General features: G+C 43.2%; 1 protein-coding gene across 4 annotated transcripts in view; it reads left to right on the top strand.

Annotated features, from left to right (window-relative positions):
* MPRIP (myosin phosphatase Rho interacting protein) overlaps positions 1-16,690 on the top strand; it is a 753,461-nt gene that overhangs the window by 581,485 nt on the left and 155,286 nt on the right. For all 4 annotated transcript variants that reach the window (XM_085628921.1, XM_085628923.1, XM_085628922.1 and 1 more), the window contains exon 17: positions 4,655-4,802. In XM_085628921.1, the coding sequence (XP_085485047.1) occupies positions 4,655-4,802 (148 nt within the window). The remainder of the gene's footprint in view (positions 1-4,654; positions 4,803-16,690) is intronic.

Raw genomic sequence — 16,690 nt, forward strand, 5'->3', positions numbered from 1 at the left:
GGTCAGATCAAGAATATACAGATTGATAAGCCAGTAGGACTATTACCAGTTAAGAGGGGCCCTACAATTAAAAATTGGATACTTAAATAAGGGATGCCGCAAGATTTAAAGTCTGTCCTGGTGCTGACTTATAGAAATACAGTTGCATGTTTAGGACTTTGTTCTGGTTGAGAATAAAAGCCTAACATATGTTTTCAAAAGCATGAGTTTATCCTGGCACTCTGCAAGTTGTTAGAGGAAAGGCTACAGGAGAAAAAACAAACTGCTGCTTGTTTAATTGGTTAGAGAGGAGCTGGAGCTAGAGTTTTTCCTAAGTAGTATACTTAAACATCAGAGCTGTTTACAGTCATATAATGTAATGTGCAGTTTTGAGAGAACATGCTAAATCCTGGTTTCAGGCACTTATGATTTAGTAATATGATTCAGGTCTGATTATCTTACAAGATCAATTCCTGTATTAATAAATTATGCTTGCCATTAGTACTTGCATTTTACAGAAATACTTCGAAAGTGGCTAGTAAGAATAATAATAATAATAAATAAGGTGGCCGTTTCTACTACTGTAAAGTCTTCAAAACTCACTTCAAAGCTTTATTAGACCTCTGAGACTTCCTTTACCTGTCCACTCACAGCAAATAGTGGATTGGTTCGACTAGTGCACTGTCTGACCTCCTGATTAAACTAAGTGGAAAAACTTTGAATTGGTAACCTAAGTTGACCTCATTGAAGTCTGTCTTGCATTGAATTTGATTATATTAATGTAGTTGTCCAAAAACTGTGAGTTTTTTTTACTGATCAGTAACAAGGAAAAACCTTTTGGTGAGGCGGTTTGGCTTAATCAGACTATGATACTGAAAATTGTTTGTGGTGTAGACCTATAAATTCATGAATAGTTAGGTTTTTACCCAACAAGGCACGAGTATCAAAAGAAGAGCCTTTGTGAAAGTGACCTGCCACATTTTATAACATTTTAAACTAGAGATTATTTAGACCATGAACAGACCTTTCTATACACCAAACATAAGCATTGTTTAATCGCAGCCAAGATCAAGATATCTCCATAGAATCATTATTTTAAATTGAGATTCTATGGATTTCAATAAACATTTGTATTTCTTCACTTATACAAACACACTGACATATCAAACCTTTTATAGCGATCTGTCGCCAAAGAGCACTCGCATCGCAAACTCAATATTAGCAGGCATCAAAGTCATTAGCTGACATTTTATGAGTAAATGTGTCCTCATTCTTCGTTTGCTCTGGAGATTGGTGAATGGGAATAGGCCACAGTTTTTAGGTAGTCAACCATTGACGTTTACATGTGACCAGTCAAACTCTTCCCAAATTATACATCTTCTCATGGGCCTCAACAATAAAGGCCTCCGTTAAGACTGATACACTTTTTATTCTTTTTGTTAATTTACTGTGAGGGTGAGAAATCTCTCCCCTGTTTCTTCCTTTGACTTTTACACCTTGTTTAGAAGGTCCTCACCTCGTTATGTGTACCAAAGAATGTGTACATTCTTATTGTAAGCAACTCAGAAATTTGCAAAATAATGCAGTCTCTCCTCTACACCTTTCACCAAGAATTGTCTTTCTTCTCCATGTTCTAGATCTTTATAATTTTTCCATTCAGTTTCTACTTTTCCTTTTTGTCTTTCCAGAACTGCAAAAGTAGGATTTTGTGATATTAAAATGTCTAGTCCACTCTCCGCTTTGATACTATTGTAATTTTGTCTTTAACACTAGGTCTCTCAAGAAGAAGATTGAGGTCAGGTGTCCCCCTATTTTGTAGTAGAACTTCTACTTGACTTGTTCAGAAATGTCTCCATCGTGGTCCGGTGACTCCATGATATAATTTGAGATAAAGAGCAAAGGGTCCTTTAACTTCTACTTTTAAAAGAGACTTGGTACTTTTTATCTAGATTTAGCATGCCAAATTTTAAAGGATTTCCATCCTGTAGTCCAGGGCTTAGGTCTCTTAAATAATTGACAACATTTGTTTGGTCTTATTACAAAGTTTCAAGCTCTCTCTCATTTGCTTGTTCTTGAGTTTCTTCATCTTGTCGTTTAGATTGCTGGTCATTCAGCTGAATAACCATCTTGTTCAGTTTATTGAGCGTCTATTGAGTGAATACTTACATTTTCTACAGATTGCTTCTATTGCACTGCCTGACATGCATTGATTTCAGCAGCAGCTGGCAAGTAATATTTATTGACCACACAAGACATCTTGAAAAAAAAGGCTTCCTCAACAAGCAGCATAGCACTGTATATGTTATTCAAATGCCTACTTGAGATACTATCTTGACAGGTTATATTTTTTTCAACAAAGGAGTATTTTTGGAATGGAAACAATTGTAATTAAATAAAGTAAATATTTTATTAAAATATGTGAATTCACAAATACTATGCTACATTTGTAACTTAAGGAGATCATAAAGTACTTCAATTAAGCATTTGATTGTTTTCAATGGGGGAAAGCCAACTGTCCAAGATGGTTTCAATGATTTTTGTTTTTTAATGGGCACTGCCTTGTCATTAGAGCTGCTCCTTTTTTGTTACCACCCACTCTGCAGCCAGTGTATGCCACTGATGGCACAGCTTGGCAACCCCTGCTAACACCTTCTGGATCAGTGCTCCAGGTAACCATTCACAAATCAGGGCAGCAGCTTCTGGTCACCTTGTTTCTTTTTGACTTATCAATATCTAGGGATCAGGACTTGCATACAAGTCTGAAAATTATTTTCTTTCATGCACCTAAGGACAGCCTAATGTCATCATAGCCTCCGCGACGTCCAGCAAGATTGACAGCAAAAGTGACAATCTCTTGAAACTTTGAGTTTGCCATCTGGCTGACAGGGCAAAACCCAGTCCTGCACTGCCGCTCACGGAGGCAGCAAAGCCAGCATCCAAATATACTAAAATATAAATGTTTAATCTATTGTTAACTAGCATGAAGCCAGCAAAAGCTCTAATATGCTTATGCATGTGCACATTCATGCCAGACATGTTGGCTTTCCTATTCCTTGTTTGTGTCTGTTTAGAACCTCAGGAGTTAAATATTCTGTCTCTGCCCTGTTCCTAATCTTTCCAGTAGACCTATCTTGTTGAGTAGAGAATTGTGCCCAATACCATATAAGGACCTACAATCAGTATGTTCCTTCCTTGTGAATCCCTGGCACTTAGATGGTATCCTCTCCGATGAAGCTCAAATTGTGCAATGGCCATATATTGACTTTCAAAGATGGTCATTCTTTTGGATGGTGTCCTATCTGTGTCTATCAGGCATCAAACAGTATTGCCTTTTAATGAAGTGGCACAATTACTGGCCAGCACCCATTCCTGAGCCTATCTTTCCAGCTTTGGTTCTACCCTCTCCTAAACTGCCTATGTGCTTTATATCACTGGATGGCCACACCACTTGGTCGGCACAGTAGGCTCAGGTTTCTGCATTCTCTTCTGCTGTAAAGTTTCGTCCCAGAGTTACCTCCCTCAGCAGCGATAAATATTGTTCTGCAATTGATCACAGAAAACCTGATGATGTTTAGTCCAGAGTCTGAACAATGTCTCCATGCACTTTGTTTGGACGTAGTGGCCTCAATAAAGGGTTTTGATGCTGAATTTCTGGGGGTGGGTAGGTTATTTTCTTTTCTTTTCCTAACTAGGTTATTTACATCTCCTTAATTCAAATACGCAACTTCTAATTGCCTACTGCAGTAAAGACCTCTGAGCATTGGCAATCCATTACTTAATTGCCAGAGGAGTAGTGTACCTACAATGAGTTTACTTCAGCTATCCTAATGATTGTAACCATGAAAATATCGGTACCTTCCTCAGGATCTCGCAGGTTGCTCCAGGGTATCGTTAAGCCCAAATGATCAATAACCATAGTTCACAAGTTTGCATCTGTTTCATGTCATCTGATTTCAGAATGTTCTCTGGATGGTCCCTTTTGAATTGTAAAGCACAGATATACTTCTTTACATTATATAGTTCTGTGCTTTCTGTCTGGAAGCATCAAGACCTGTTTATTTAATATAGTTAAAATATGTAAATTCTATACAAATGTGCAAATTCTACATGGTTCCCAACCAGAAAAAGTTGTGTGGGATTTAAAAAATCTGTACATTTATTGTGTAGCAGTGCAGAAAACCAAGGGCACAACATTGTTTCTAATGTATATGGTCTCTTTGTCTCCTTCACCCCATCCTCCTCTATCCAAGTTGGTACCTAATTAATTTTAAATTCCGGGTCACCTCAGTTGCAACCTGTTTTTGTTCTCAAGTGAGCGCAGATGCTTTTATAATATTATCAGTAGTCCTATTGAGTTTGTTACCTAATGCAAAGCACACACTCAATTTACAAAAAGATTAAATGCTTCTCATTTGTAAGGCTTGGAACTCTTCAAAAGATGAATGTATAAAACGTATTCTTACTGGGAGTTCATTAACTTTTTACACTCTTCTTTTTGTTCAGTCTCCCATGCCTGCCTCATGTGTGACATGATCCAATTCTCCCAGCTCTCTCCATATTGAATTAGTTGGCTGTCAACCTGATGCAGAGTTCGTATTAACAGGCAATATTTACTCTTGTCTTTCAGTAGAGAAGTGGGGGGAAAAATGAAAAAGGTCCTTTTTCATGTTTGTAGGCAACATGTGAGCGAGGGTTTGCAGCCATGGAAGAGACGCATCAGAAAAAGATTGAAGATTTGCAGAGGCAGCATCAGCGGGAACTGGAAAAGCTGCGAGAGGAGAAAGAGCGTCTGCTTGATGAAGAAACTGCTGCTACTATTTCAGGTAAAGTACGTGGGATTTATGAGAAAGTACATCCTTTGGGATTTAGGTAGTGGGATATATATTGCCAGTTATGGAACATAGATTAAGAGTGAAAATATGTCAGTCGCATAGCTGTCTTCCAGTGTTTCTTTAGAACTAATAATTGTCCAAAACAAGTTTGCTCCTTGCATTGTGAAGTCTACATGGATACAGTTCTCCTCGCATTCTGTCTAATTTTCTTATTGTTTTATGACCTGTTGTCATCCCCTCTGTCTGTTGCCCGTGCACTGGAAAGCACATTACACATGCAGGCATGTTTCATTATATCCTGTCTGTCTATACATTCTCAATACACCGCTTCGGATGGATAATTCTAACTACAGATTCCTCACCTTTACAATATTCCTTGCACCCCAGACTGTATTTGGAATTGTTCACATTAGTGCCCCCCCCCCCCCCCCCCCCCCCCCCCAATGTCAGTTTCTGTATTCCTGTGTCTTCGAACACCGATCTGGAGCTCTGCTCCTTTTATTTGCTTGACAGATTCTCTCAAATTGATGCTGATGATTTGACTCCAGGAGGTATTTGATGTTTAGGCTTGAGGACAACTCCAAGTCACGAGAATAATGTAAACTTATGCACCTGAAGGTTATCCAGGACCGTAAATGTCTGTAATGTAAAAGCTCTATGTCGCCGAATGCCAAAAGAAGTCTTAGCAGTCCTGGCATCACTGGCACCATAGATTGATTGTCTGCTGTTTCTGGTGATTGAACCCAAACTGATTCTATCTCGACTCCAGTTGAGGTCGCTCTATGACTCCACTTCAGCAACCCAATTCCATTACATTCTGATTTAGACAAAACACTCCCTCTACCACAGATCGAGTTCAGAGGCTCCATCATTTTTTGGGCTCGGGTTTATGACCAGAGTTTGCCACTACCTGACAATGCCGTTGATTTACCCCCGCATTATGATGATGACTTTTTCTATATGGAGTTGCAGGAAGCCAGTGGCCTTGATGCTTCCCCTTCTACTGGGTGGATTTCGCCTCTTGCACGCCCAATGGAGGAAAGTGCATCATTTGTTCTAATAATCTGTCGAGCAGCTTAGGTCCTTGACCTACAACTACTTTCTGTAAAAATTAAGACTAATGTTATTGGTGAGGTATTGAACCCTAGGCCAGGTTCATCTGAGCCCTTACTTCCATTTAATTAACCTTGTCTAAGACCTTTATGGGCACTTGGGCTAAGCCTTGCTCTTGTCAACTAGTGAACAGACCGGTGGCCAACGCCACAGACCAGCGCACGGCGACCCAAATTTCCATGCGCAGCATCGTATTCCTGATGGTTTGGTGGGCCAGACTTCACGAGAATAGTGAATCCTACTGCACTAATGTATTCCCCACAACTCCTCAAGACAAAGAGTTGAAAAGGTTTTAGGTTTTCAGGAAGGAAATATTCTCTTCTGCCAGCTTGGCAGGGAGGTTGGTCAGTGTGGTCTCTCTGTTAGGGAGCTGTATCCACACCGTCTGGGACATGGCCGACATATCTTGCCGGCAATCCTTTCGGGCCTCATTGGCTTAGAACATTCAAGACTCATTGCATTGGCCACACCCTCGACTTGTTTGATCCATACGCATGCAACCTAGAACAAAATTGCCTTCTGTAACCCATTTACCAATTCCACCAACCATTTGCAATAATTCACATAATCCTCACTAATGGTCGGACATAATTCCTGTTAATCTAATCTACCACAAAGAAGCTGGAAAGATACATGGAATGTTTTCATTGTGAGCACAAGACTAATACCTATAACCAACAACAAGTACTAACCATTGGATTAACCGCTAATCTTGGGTTTCGGAGTAGCATGCTACTCACTGTAAAGGGATTCAACACTTCATCAGGCGTAGTAAGTGGTATATAAATCTAATTACAATTCAGTGCATGTTCCCTCCCAAACCATTTGTGATGCCACAGTGCAATCTTAATGTGGTCTTGATATTCCTCATGTCCACCCACTTCGAGCCAATGTACAACTGTTCATTGCATCTCCTGACTCTCAAAATGTCCTTCCTCGTGATTACTTCAACTCATCACATGAGTAAGCTCCAGGCTCTCTTGGTGTAGCCACTCTACGCCACTTTTTTTTCCAGACACAGTGATGTTGAAGTCCAGGGTGGCCTTTTGTTGTTGTAACTCCTTTTCATGTTGAGCAATTTATCACCCTTCCAGCAATTTTTGCTGGGCCTCACCTTTCAAAAGAGTAGGAGATACTCCATTTGCTGGACCCCAAAAGAGCCTTAAGCTTTTTACATTGGTCACACCAAAGACCATGGGGAAACGTTTAGCTTTGGAGTGTTCGGGGCCAGAGAAAGGTAAGGCGATGCAGAAAAAGACTTTGTCAAGATGCATAGTCCGTTTGCATTAAGATTAGGCCTGGGCGGAGTTTCCCAAATACTCAGCCACGCTACGCGGAGTTCCGCAAGCTGTGGAGTGCGTTATGTTACACTATTCGTGCTGATTCTCAGCGCCGGGTGTTTGTCCCGCGCTGTAAAATCAGCGCAAATGGCCGCACGCGCTGCGCAAGAGGGCCCTGCTTCTTTCCTCAACACAAACGGAAGGTTTTTCCAACGCAAGCGGTAGTTACCGTTTTTCAGTACTCCTTGTGGTACCCTGAGTGCGGAATGGGAAAAACACCTTAAATTTAGCAAACGGAGTGGAATTTCACCCCCATCCTATAATTAAGATCTGCTATGCATTGGCTGAGAAGCAGGCCCCTAAAGACAGGAGGCTCATTCCACCAGGACCAAGGCTGCTAAAGCTGCATTGGCATGCCCTTAACTCAGTGCATACTTTCATGAACTACTACTGCATTGATAGCCAGGTCTGACCGGAAGGGCATTTTGCCGCTCGGTCCTGCAGGACTCCACAGACTCTTTGCCATTGGGGGTGCTGCTTTGGTATCTATTCTAAAGGTTTGAAGTAGCCATCAGAATAACAAGTTACTTACCTTCAGTAAAGCTCTTTCTGGTAGATCCAACTACATGTTCCTCACTGCCCTCCCACCTCTTTTACTATCTAAAAAGGTCCCAAGTTAGATATCTACACACTGGTACCTCCAGTTGTTCATCAGTCCCTCGTTTGCCACTGCCAATTCAGTCTTATCTCTTACCCATGCTTACACTTGTGGATACCAGAGATGTATCCAGTGAATAGCTTTGCGTCTTTTTTTTTTTTTTTTGCAAGTACAGCTCCCAACACTGCAGACCTACATCCCATTTTCCTTTTCTTCTGGTTTTGCAATACTCCCATTACCAGTGCTTATTTTGTCAATGATTGAGTGCACATGCCCGAAGTTCTGCTCAGAAGCTCGCATACAGCGCAATTAAATATCGGCACGCCAAATACGAGGCACCTTGGTCTTAAATCCATCTCATGCTTCTTTAATCCACTTCCAGACACTCCCTGCCCCTTTATCTCACTCTTGCAGGTTCCTGCTTTCTCCCTGTGTGATGGCTTTTCCGTCTTTCTGTCCCCTCGTCTTTGTGTTTTGTGTGTTTTTCCCTCTCTTGTTATCATAAGTGTATAATGAAAAGAAATAAGTGCCGGTAGCGCCCACCGGCTCAAATTAGGTAAAGCCTAATTGGAATTTTGAGTATCCCTTGTTATGAGGTGCAGTCTATTCATTACTTTGATCCAGAAGTTGCAACTACTTCGTATGACTAAGCCTTATACAGAAAGTCAGTGTCTGTCTCCCCTATCATGGACATGCTGTAAATCTCCCCCAAAAATATTTTCCATAGCTTGTTGGTAGGTAAATATGTTCTATGCAGATAATTAAAGTGCACCTGTTGGAATCTTGCATTACATTTTCTTTTTTCCTTACCTAAAATCAGGCCATTGGCCAGTCCTTATTGCTTCTAGGACCACGTAAAGGTTAGACGCCAGTCTCTCGCCATTCGCTGGATTTAGCACTGTAACCAGTGTCTCTGCATGTACTTGTTAGGTATATAATATAGTATATTGTTAGAATTGCACAGTTCCCACATTGCATATTTCCTGTGTTTCTGAAAAAGTGGCAAATACATAATTTGGATAAAGTCCCTCACAGTTTCACAGCAGCCCTTTCCCCTTGGTACCATATTTTGCCCTATTCCCTTAAATAGTTGTAGGCTCCCTCCATCAATCAGGAGGAAACGGGCCACTTCATTAGTTTTGTCTCCACTCTCTCCCAAGTATTTGTAGCTATTGAATTATGTACGAGTATGTTTTTGAGATGTTCCTCCCCTCATGACCAGTTCTTGGAAGGGAACATGCTCATGAGTGCCCTCAAGTAGATGGATCAGAAGCCAGGCTGACTTTTGCAGATTTGTTTCCATATAATAGAACTCTGAGTCTCGTAGCCCAAAACCCCCATTTTCCAAGCTAAACTTTAAAGTTTCCAGCTTTACCCTACTGCGCTTCCCACCCTAACCATGCAACCCTAATAATCTGCCCAACTCTCTGAACAATTGTGCCGGAATTGTACATTTCAAGTTCTGTGTTGTGGACAGCCATCTAAGCAAAAATATTTTGAAAAAATCTTTACAAGTGTCACCTGTCTCATAATGGAGAGTGGCAGCACATCCTAAAATGTTATCTTGCTCTTCAAGTCCATCATGACTTTTCCCATTTTGTATTCATATTTCTTATCTGCTGTGTGTCCTACTTGTATGCAGAAATGTATGAAGCTATCTGTGCAGTCCTGACAAAGAATTCAAGTGTTCTAGTCCTTGGATTATACCTGCCCCAAACTTCAGACAGCCATGGTTATATTAGTGTAATCCAGATGTCAAACTGGGTGTGCCACCAATTAACAGTAACAGGTTAACTCCAACAGCTGAAATGCCTCACCTGAAATGAAAGTGATGGAGTCTCATGTGCTGTGAAGCCGAGGGAGGGAGGTAGGGACCGACAGCTGAAAAAGAAACAAACCTTCTTGCCATGCTGCAGGCTGTATGATAGAAATGTAGACCTTTGTAATTGGTTCATCTGCATATGTAGACTGCTGGAATTTAACTGATGAAGCCTCTTGACACTTTCCTATGACAAAGATTTATTCTTTTTGAGAGATACTGTAAGGGTGTTACAAGCTCAACTGTGGAGTGTGTACTTTTAATGTACAATTTAACCATGTTTGCATGCAATACAGTCTGAGTACTGCTAAAATCTGGATTTTGTAAGCACTTTTTATCTTACACCAAAATCTCTTTGTGCCTTTTGAAGCAATCTATCGTATACAACGTGTAATGAAAGTTTAGAATAATTACGCATATTTATAGCGCTTTATGTCGCAAGCACGTCTAAGGTTACCCAACATATGTTTTGGTCACTTAACCAGTAGAGGTTTCATCACGTAAAATAGTGCATTTCCCACTGATTTGTTTACCATTTATTCATTTTTTATTTAAGGGGTATGTTATTTTATACGCGGTTCCTCAAAGCTAAAAGACCAACACAATAGTTACAGAATAATCTTTTTTTTATTTTATTTTTTTATCCATGGCGTTGAGGACCCCCTCTCCCACTCTCTGTCCCGACCTTGTTACACTCATGATCACAGTTCCCACACTTTTTTTAGTTCACTTCAACCACTGGTGTACACGTACATGAATATGGTATGTGCAGTTGAGTCCTTAGTTAACGTCTGCTCCTGTAATAGGGACCTTAGAATGCATCCCAGAGGCACACCCACCAGTGCAAATAGTGATGAGTGCATCGTTCCTCTTGTTACATCGCTGCATTCTAATATAATGTATCATCACTCTTGCTGTTGCATAGATGGACAGGATCTGTATCTATCTCAGGAAATCCAGTCCGAAGCCCATCGTTTCCAGTACTTTTAAGATGTTTTCCAACCTGCAGCATCAAAAGGTTTTTGGATATCTATCTAAGGCGTAGTGTTCCTCCTCCTGATTCCAATGAGTGCAGTGCGAGTGGAATTTGTCTGAGGCCAAGGACCGTGGGTGCGATTTGATATCAATCAGGTCCGGCTGCACTAACGTTTGAAAGGGAAGCATCAACCTACTAGGCAACACTCTACTGAAAATGTGTATATCCTTATTCATCATGAATGTGAGGATGTTGTGTTCCACACACAGATGGGTTTCTACCTGGCTTTGGTAACATTACGATTAAAGTCTTGCGCATTGTGGGGGGCAGCATTTTCAGATGCTGTGCTTCTTTGAAGGCTTCCAGCAGTTTCTGTCATAGGGTTCTCAGGCAAGATTGATATAAATCTGCTAGGAAACTGCTGCCACCAGGGGGATTTCCTTTTCCCCCTATCTTTTATTGCTGCAATTAGTTACTCTTTTGTTCGTGGATATTCTAACATTATTTTGCTTCGTCCGCAGTGATTGTAGGCAGTCTAACTCTGTCCAAATAGTTGTCTGTTGCACATTGCGGTCCTCTGTATACCCTCATTATATGCAGCCTCCAGTGTGACTTCAGCATTTCCTCTTTCCGCCTGAAGCCTCGGGATCTTGTTTTGGGAATTTTATTTTGGTGGTAGTTTGTGGTTGTGACTTTACCTATGGCATCTCAGGTGTTATCCATCTGACCCTTAGCTACATCAAATTCATATCTCCTCTCCAGGGATAATTTGTGCATCTGGGCTCCACCAGCACTGATTTTAGGGACCAGGGCTCTTTCTTTCGCTCCCGCTTCCATTTCAGCTTGTCTGCGAGTTGGGCCACCGGCCTAAATTAGCCCTGCCAAATATGAGGTGACACTTGATGACATCACATCGGCATGATAGAAGTTATGATCTATCTGCAACATTCTACCCGCCCATGTCTACTTTTTGACTCACTTGTTCCACTCGTTCCTGTGTTTGGTCATGGCCGACCTTGTTCAGGGTCCGCGTTGAGAAGTGAGCCTTCGAAGCCGAATTGTCCTAGACCCATAATTTCTCTGCACAGACAATCGGCATGCTAGCCTAGCTTTCTGTATCAGTGCTTCGGCCGTCCTACCCGAAAGTACTATACATTGGTTCAATAACAGTGACGTCGCTCTTTTAAAGAGCTCATGCTTCCGCCCATGTTTGCTTATCCTCACTTGAATGTTAAACGAGAGCTGAGACCCAGGGCCATTTGTCTAATTTTTAAAAGTATAGCACCAATGATTTTAGCTGCAATTACAATCTGAGTGGTTTAAAAAAAAAAAATACACTCTTTGCAATTCAAAAAAGTCTATCGGTATGACACGATCATATCATTGTATTCTATGCCTTTTATATAAATTACAGTTTTTTAACCATGAATTTAGAAACCACCATGCTGTTTCCCTCCCTGACAAAGGTGCCATTGGTTAGTGAACACATTTGGAAGTCAGTTGTCACATGTAACTTATATGCAGTGCTTTAAATGGAGAAAGAGAAGTGCTGGTACTTGCCAAACTGATTGGGGTTGGAGTTGAGGGTTTGGTAGGAGACTGTCTGGGGTGGGGAGGGGGCAGCTTTATATAGCGCAAACTTGGTCTGACGGTATTAAAGTGCTTTACACGAGAAGCAGAAGTTTTACACAAAAGCATTTTTGTTTTGTTTTTATGGCACGGAGAGAGTAAGTGATTCACCCAGAATCACAGGATGTTGAACTGAAGCTGGGATATATCCTCCCCATGCCATAAAAACAAAAAAAGTATGCTTTCATTTAGAAAATGTGCTTCTTATGTAAATCGCTTTAATTCGATAGGGTTAAGTTCACGCTATATAAAACTACAAAAAAGTACCAATCACGCACTCCACTTATGACTCAAACTTGACCGTAGGACGTTAGGTGCTCTGACAGTCAGTAGTAGTGTATTCTAGATCTGGGTTGCACACATTTTCAATGTCAGGACCTCTTGCCCTTAGACAACAGCTTCATGTGGCGTTGTTTGTGCTGGAAGTTGCGCCCGTAGTATCAATATAGGTGCCACCTCAGTGCACTGACGTCGGTTCTTTTCTTTACGCGCCAGTTTGCACAGATCCGTGAAGAGAGCTACTCTCTGTCACTTTTTGACAGTTTTTTTTTGTCCAATGTTTTTGGTGTATAGGTTTTTTCCTTCATGCCGAAGAAGACTTCTGGATTCAAACCGGGCGACGCCTGCCATCGCGCTATGTCGGTGACGGTTCCACACTATATTTGTCTCTGGTGCCTGGAGCCTAAGTCTTCGTCCTCCCACTCGTAGTCAGGTAAGATAAATAAGGAACACAAGAAGTCGAAGCGTGCTTCAACTTCTCCCTGTCTGTCTTGACAGAGGAGTCTTGATGCTCTAGGCCTCGTTCTGTAGAACCTGTGCCTGTTTCTGCTCTGTGCTTTCCGGCCATTCGTGGAGTGGGAGTGATCCCTGCCCAGCTTAAAGAATTCTATGATGCCATGTGCCTCATATTTGTGTAACCTGACCCTGCCGGCGCGCCTTTGGGCCCCGGAGGCTCCCTTGGATCCTAGGTCGGTTCCTCAGCCTTATTTTGAAGGGCTAGGAATGGAGGAAGATTAGGAGGGTCACTGGACCCTTTACAAGACCAGCCTGAGCAAACAATAGGCTGGTATGAGGAATTGGGTGAGGCCAGTGGACTGGATACATCCCCAGAGTCTGGCCTGCTTTCTCCCCCCCACCTACCGTGGCTGCAGAGGAGGGAGCTTCATGTGCTATGGTGGTGAGAAGGGCAGCGGAGTTCATGGACCTTCAGTGGAAGTCAAGGTGTATATCTTGACAGAGGTCCTGCACCTGGGTGTCTCCTCCTCAGAACCCCTCCTGTCTTTCAACGAGGCCTTGACTGATGTCCATCTGGGAAGCTGGTCCAAGCCCAGCACAGGGGCTCCTGTGAATAGGACAGTCGCCCTGCACCATCGCCCTGCAACAGGCGACCTGCACCAGGCGACCCAGAATTCCTCACCAACAACCCTACCTCAGGGAGCTTGTTGGTCCAGGCCTCCACCTCACAAGGCGCGTTCCCTTCTGTACCCCTGGACTGGGAATCCAAGAGCCTGATTAGTTGGGGTAAGAAGATTTTTTTCTTTCGCAAGCCTTGCATTGTGGTCAGTGAACACTGCATGCCCATTGGGCCATTACGTCTACTCCTTGTGCGACACAGTTGCGCAAATGCTGCCACAGGTCCCGGAGGAAGCCCAGGCCATTCTCTCCCAAGTGGTATCAGACTGGAGAGATGTGGCAAAGTTCACCATTCGTTGTGGACTTCACACCAGCAACTTGCTGAGCAGAGCAATGTCCTCAACGGTGGCTGTTTGACGCCAAGCCTGGCTCAGAACTTATGGCTTTTCTCGAGATGTCAAGGCTTCCCTTATGGACTTGCCCTTTGATGGCACTCATCTCTTCGGAGACCAGGGAGAAATGGCCCTGGAGCACTTTATGGGCTCGCAGGCTATGGCCAAGTCTTTGGACCTTTTGGTGACCACCTGTCTGCTTTTTGCTCCTTTCGTGGCCACAGAGGGGGCTTTCAGCTGCCCCAGCCATATCCCATCCACAAGACTGCGCAAGTTCATCAACCTCTGCGTGGCCGTGGGCGCGGCTCCTTTCAACCCAGTGGGTGAGGCGGCCAGAGGTCCAGTCAGTCCACTCCTCACCCTGCAGCCTCTAAACTTTCCTAGTCCAGCCCTTCAAGACCATGGGCAGCCAGTTGGTGGCAGGATCAGACATCACCTCCACCACTGGAAAAACATCACATCAGACAAGTGGGTTCTACCCATAGTCCGAAGGGGCTGCTTCCTCCCCTTCAAGATTACCTCTCCCTCCATGCTTTTGAAGGCTGAAGGAGAACCACCTGAACTTGCTTTAGGAGGAAGTCAGGACTCTCTTTGCCAAGGGAGCCATATAGAGAGTTCCGGCGCCAGAAGTTGGCTGCCGTTGCTATAGCTGCTACTTTCTGGTCCTGAAGAAGGACAAAGGTCTTTTTTCCCATTCTAGATCTGCGAGCCCTCAACAACTTCCACAAAAAGGAAGAGATCAAAATATTCACTTTGGCTCAGGTTGCTTCTGCCCTAGACTCCGGCGACTGAATGTTAGCTTTGGACTTGCAAGATGTCTATTTTCTTATTCCTGTCCTGCCAGCCCATCGATGCTACCTGCTGGTCACAGTAAACCACAAGCACTTTAAGTTCACAGTTCTCCCTTTTGGCCTTATCAACGCCCCTCGGGGGTCCACAAAGGTGATGGCGGTGGTCTCAGCTCATCTGGGATCATCGCGGATCAGGGGTGTCAGTCTTCCCCTATCTCGATGACTGACTGTTGAAAGCGAGCTCGACTCAGACTGTCCTCTCCCACCTACAGACTACAGCAAATCTCCTGCTTACGCTGGGGTTTACCATCACTGTGCCAAAGTCACACCTGACCTCCTCAGATGGTCACTTTCATCTGAGCTGTTCTGGATACAGTGCAGTTTCGGGCCTATCCCCTGAGTAGCAAATTCAGTATGTTCAGGCTATGATACGGATGTTTCAGCCTCTATCCTGGATTTTGTTGAGCCTGACTCTGAGGCTGCTGGACCTCATGGCCTCCTGCATCCTGCTAATGACACATGCCATATGGCATATGCAGACTCCTCAGTGGAACCTGAAGTACCAGTGGGCTCAGCATCAGGGGAATCTCTCTGACATGGTCCAGACTTCGGAGGGAAAAGCATAGGATCTGCACTGGTGACTGATCAACCACGATTGGTTCAGAGGCAGACCCCTCTCTCTTCCCCAATCAGATCGCACAGTAGTGACAGATGCGTCACTCCTGGGATGGGGTAGCCATGTTTATCATTTGGGTTATCTATTGAACCCTCTCACTTTCCCTGTGATTATTTTCATGTCATCCCTCATTCCTGTAAAATGCCCTGTGTTTATTTGCAGCCTGCATGTCTTCTACTTTATTCACCTTTCAGACGTTCTGAATCGCACCAATGCTTTTGCTGTCCTTGCCACTACCTTCGTCAGCATCTCTGCCTGTTCTGTGATCTTTGTATTTGCCACTTCCTTTGTCATATTCTCTGTCATAACTCCCTAAACTCCTAAGAAGAGGTGGTTGTGTCTTGGCCAGTGCGCAGCAGATCTTAATGCAGAGGAAAATCCACCTCAACAGGGCCCTCTTCTGCAAAGCCATCCTTTTCTCCTCAGCGAACCCTATAAAAAGCTGATCGTCCACATGGTCTTTTTTGGTACGATCAGTATAAAAGCGTAAAGCCCTTTTAGGCCCACCCAATGAAGCCTCGCCTTGCCCAACGTGGGAAGAAGTCACAGCTTCAGGCGAAAAGGCAGGTCGAGTTTGCAGAACAAGTTTAAAAAAAAAAAGAAAATGTGTGTAAGGCAGAAGCCTAAGTTCACTCAAGTGACAAGCTGAGGTAATCCAAATGAGGAAGATTGTCTTCTAAGTCACGAGACGCAGTGAGCAGCTATGCATAGGGTCGAAGAGCATGTACATGAGAAAAGATGGGGCCAAATTATTGCCCCACTGTTGCATCACAAATGTTTTAGAGGGAAAAAACATGTGTCATCCCAACAGGGGATTTATGCAAGGAGGGTTGGTCCGACAAATAGCAAAATCCCAAAGGGCTGACAAATGACCATTAATGGTTCCCAGTGCAAGACCTTGGTGCAGCAAAGCAATACAAACAAAGAACATTGATAAATTGGATTGGAAAGAGTCAATCATGGGGTTACCACACAACGCCACAAACTTGTTCCATAACCAGGCATGAATTGCCTTTATCGAAGTGTCTGGATGTGAGTATAACATAGACTACTTGAGGCAGCAGATGAAATACAGTCAACTGCCCCCACTTCACATCCATGCATGGAATTGTAGATTCAAGTAGAGGATCTTGCCATGTTTCAGAGACAGAAGGTCCTACTGAAGTGGCAGCCTGATCCAGAGGAGAAGTGC

The sequence above is a fragment of the Triturus cristatus genome, chromosome 10 (assembly GCF_964204655.1).
Source record: "Triturus cristatus chromosome 10, aTriCri1.1, whole genome shotgun sequence".
NCBI lineage: Eukaryota > Metazoa > Chordata > Amphibia > Caudata > Salamandridae > Triturus > Triturus cristatus.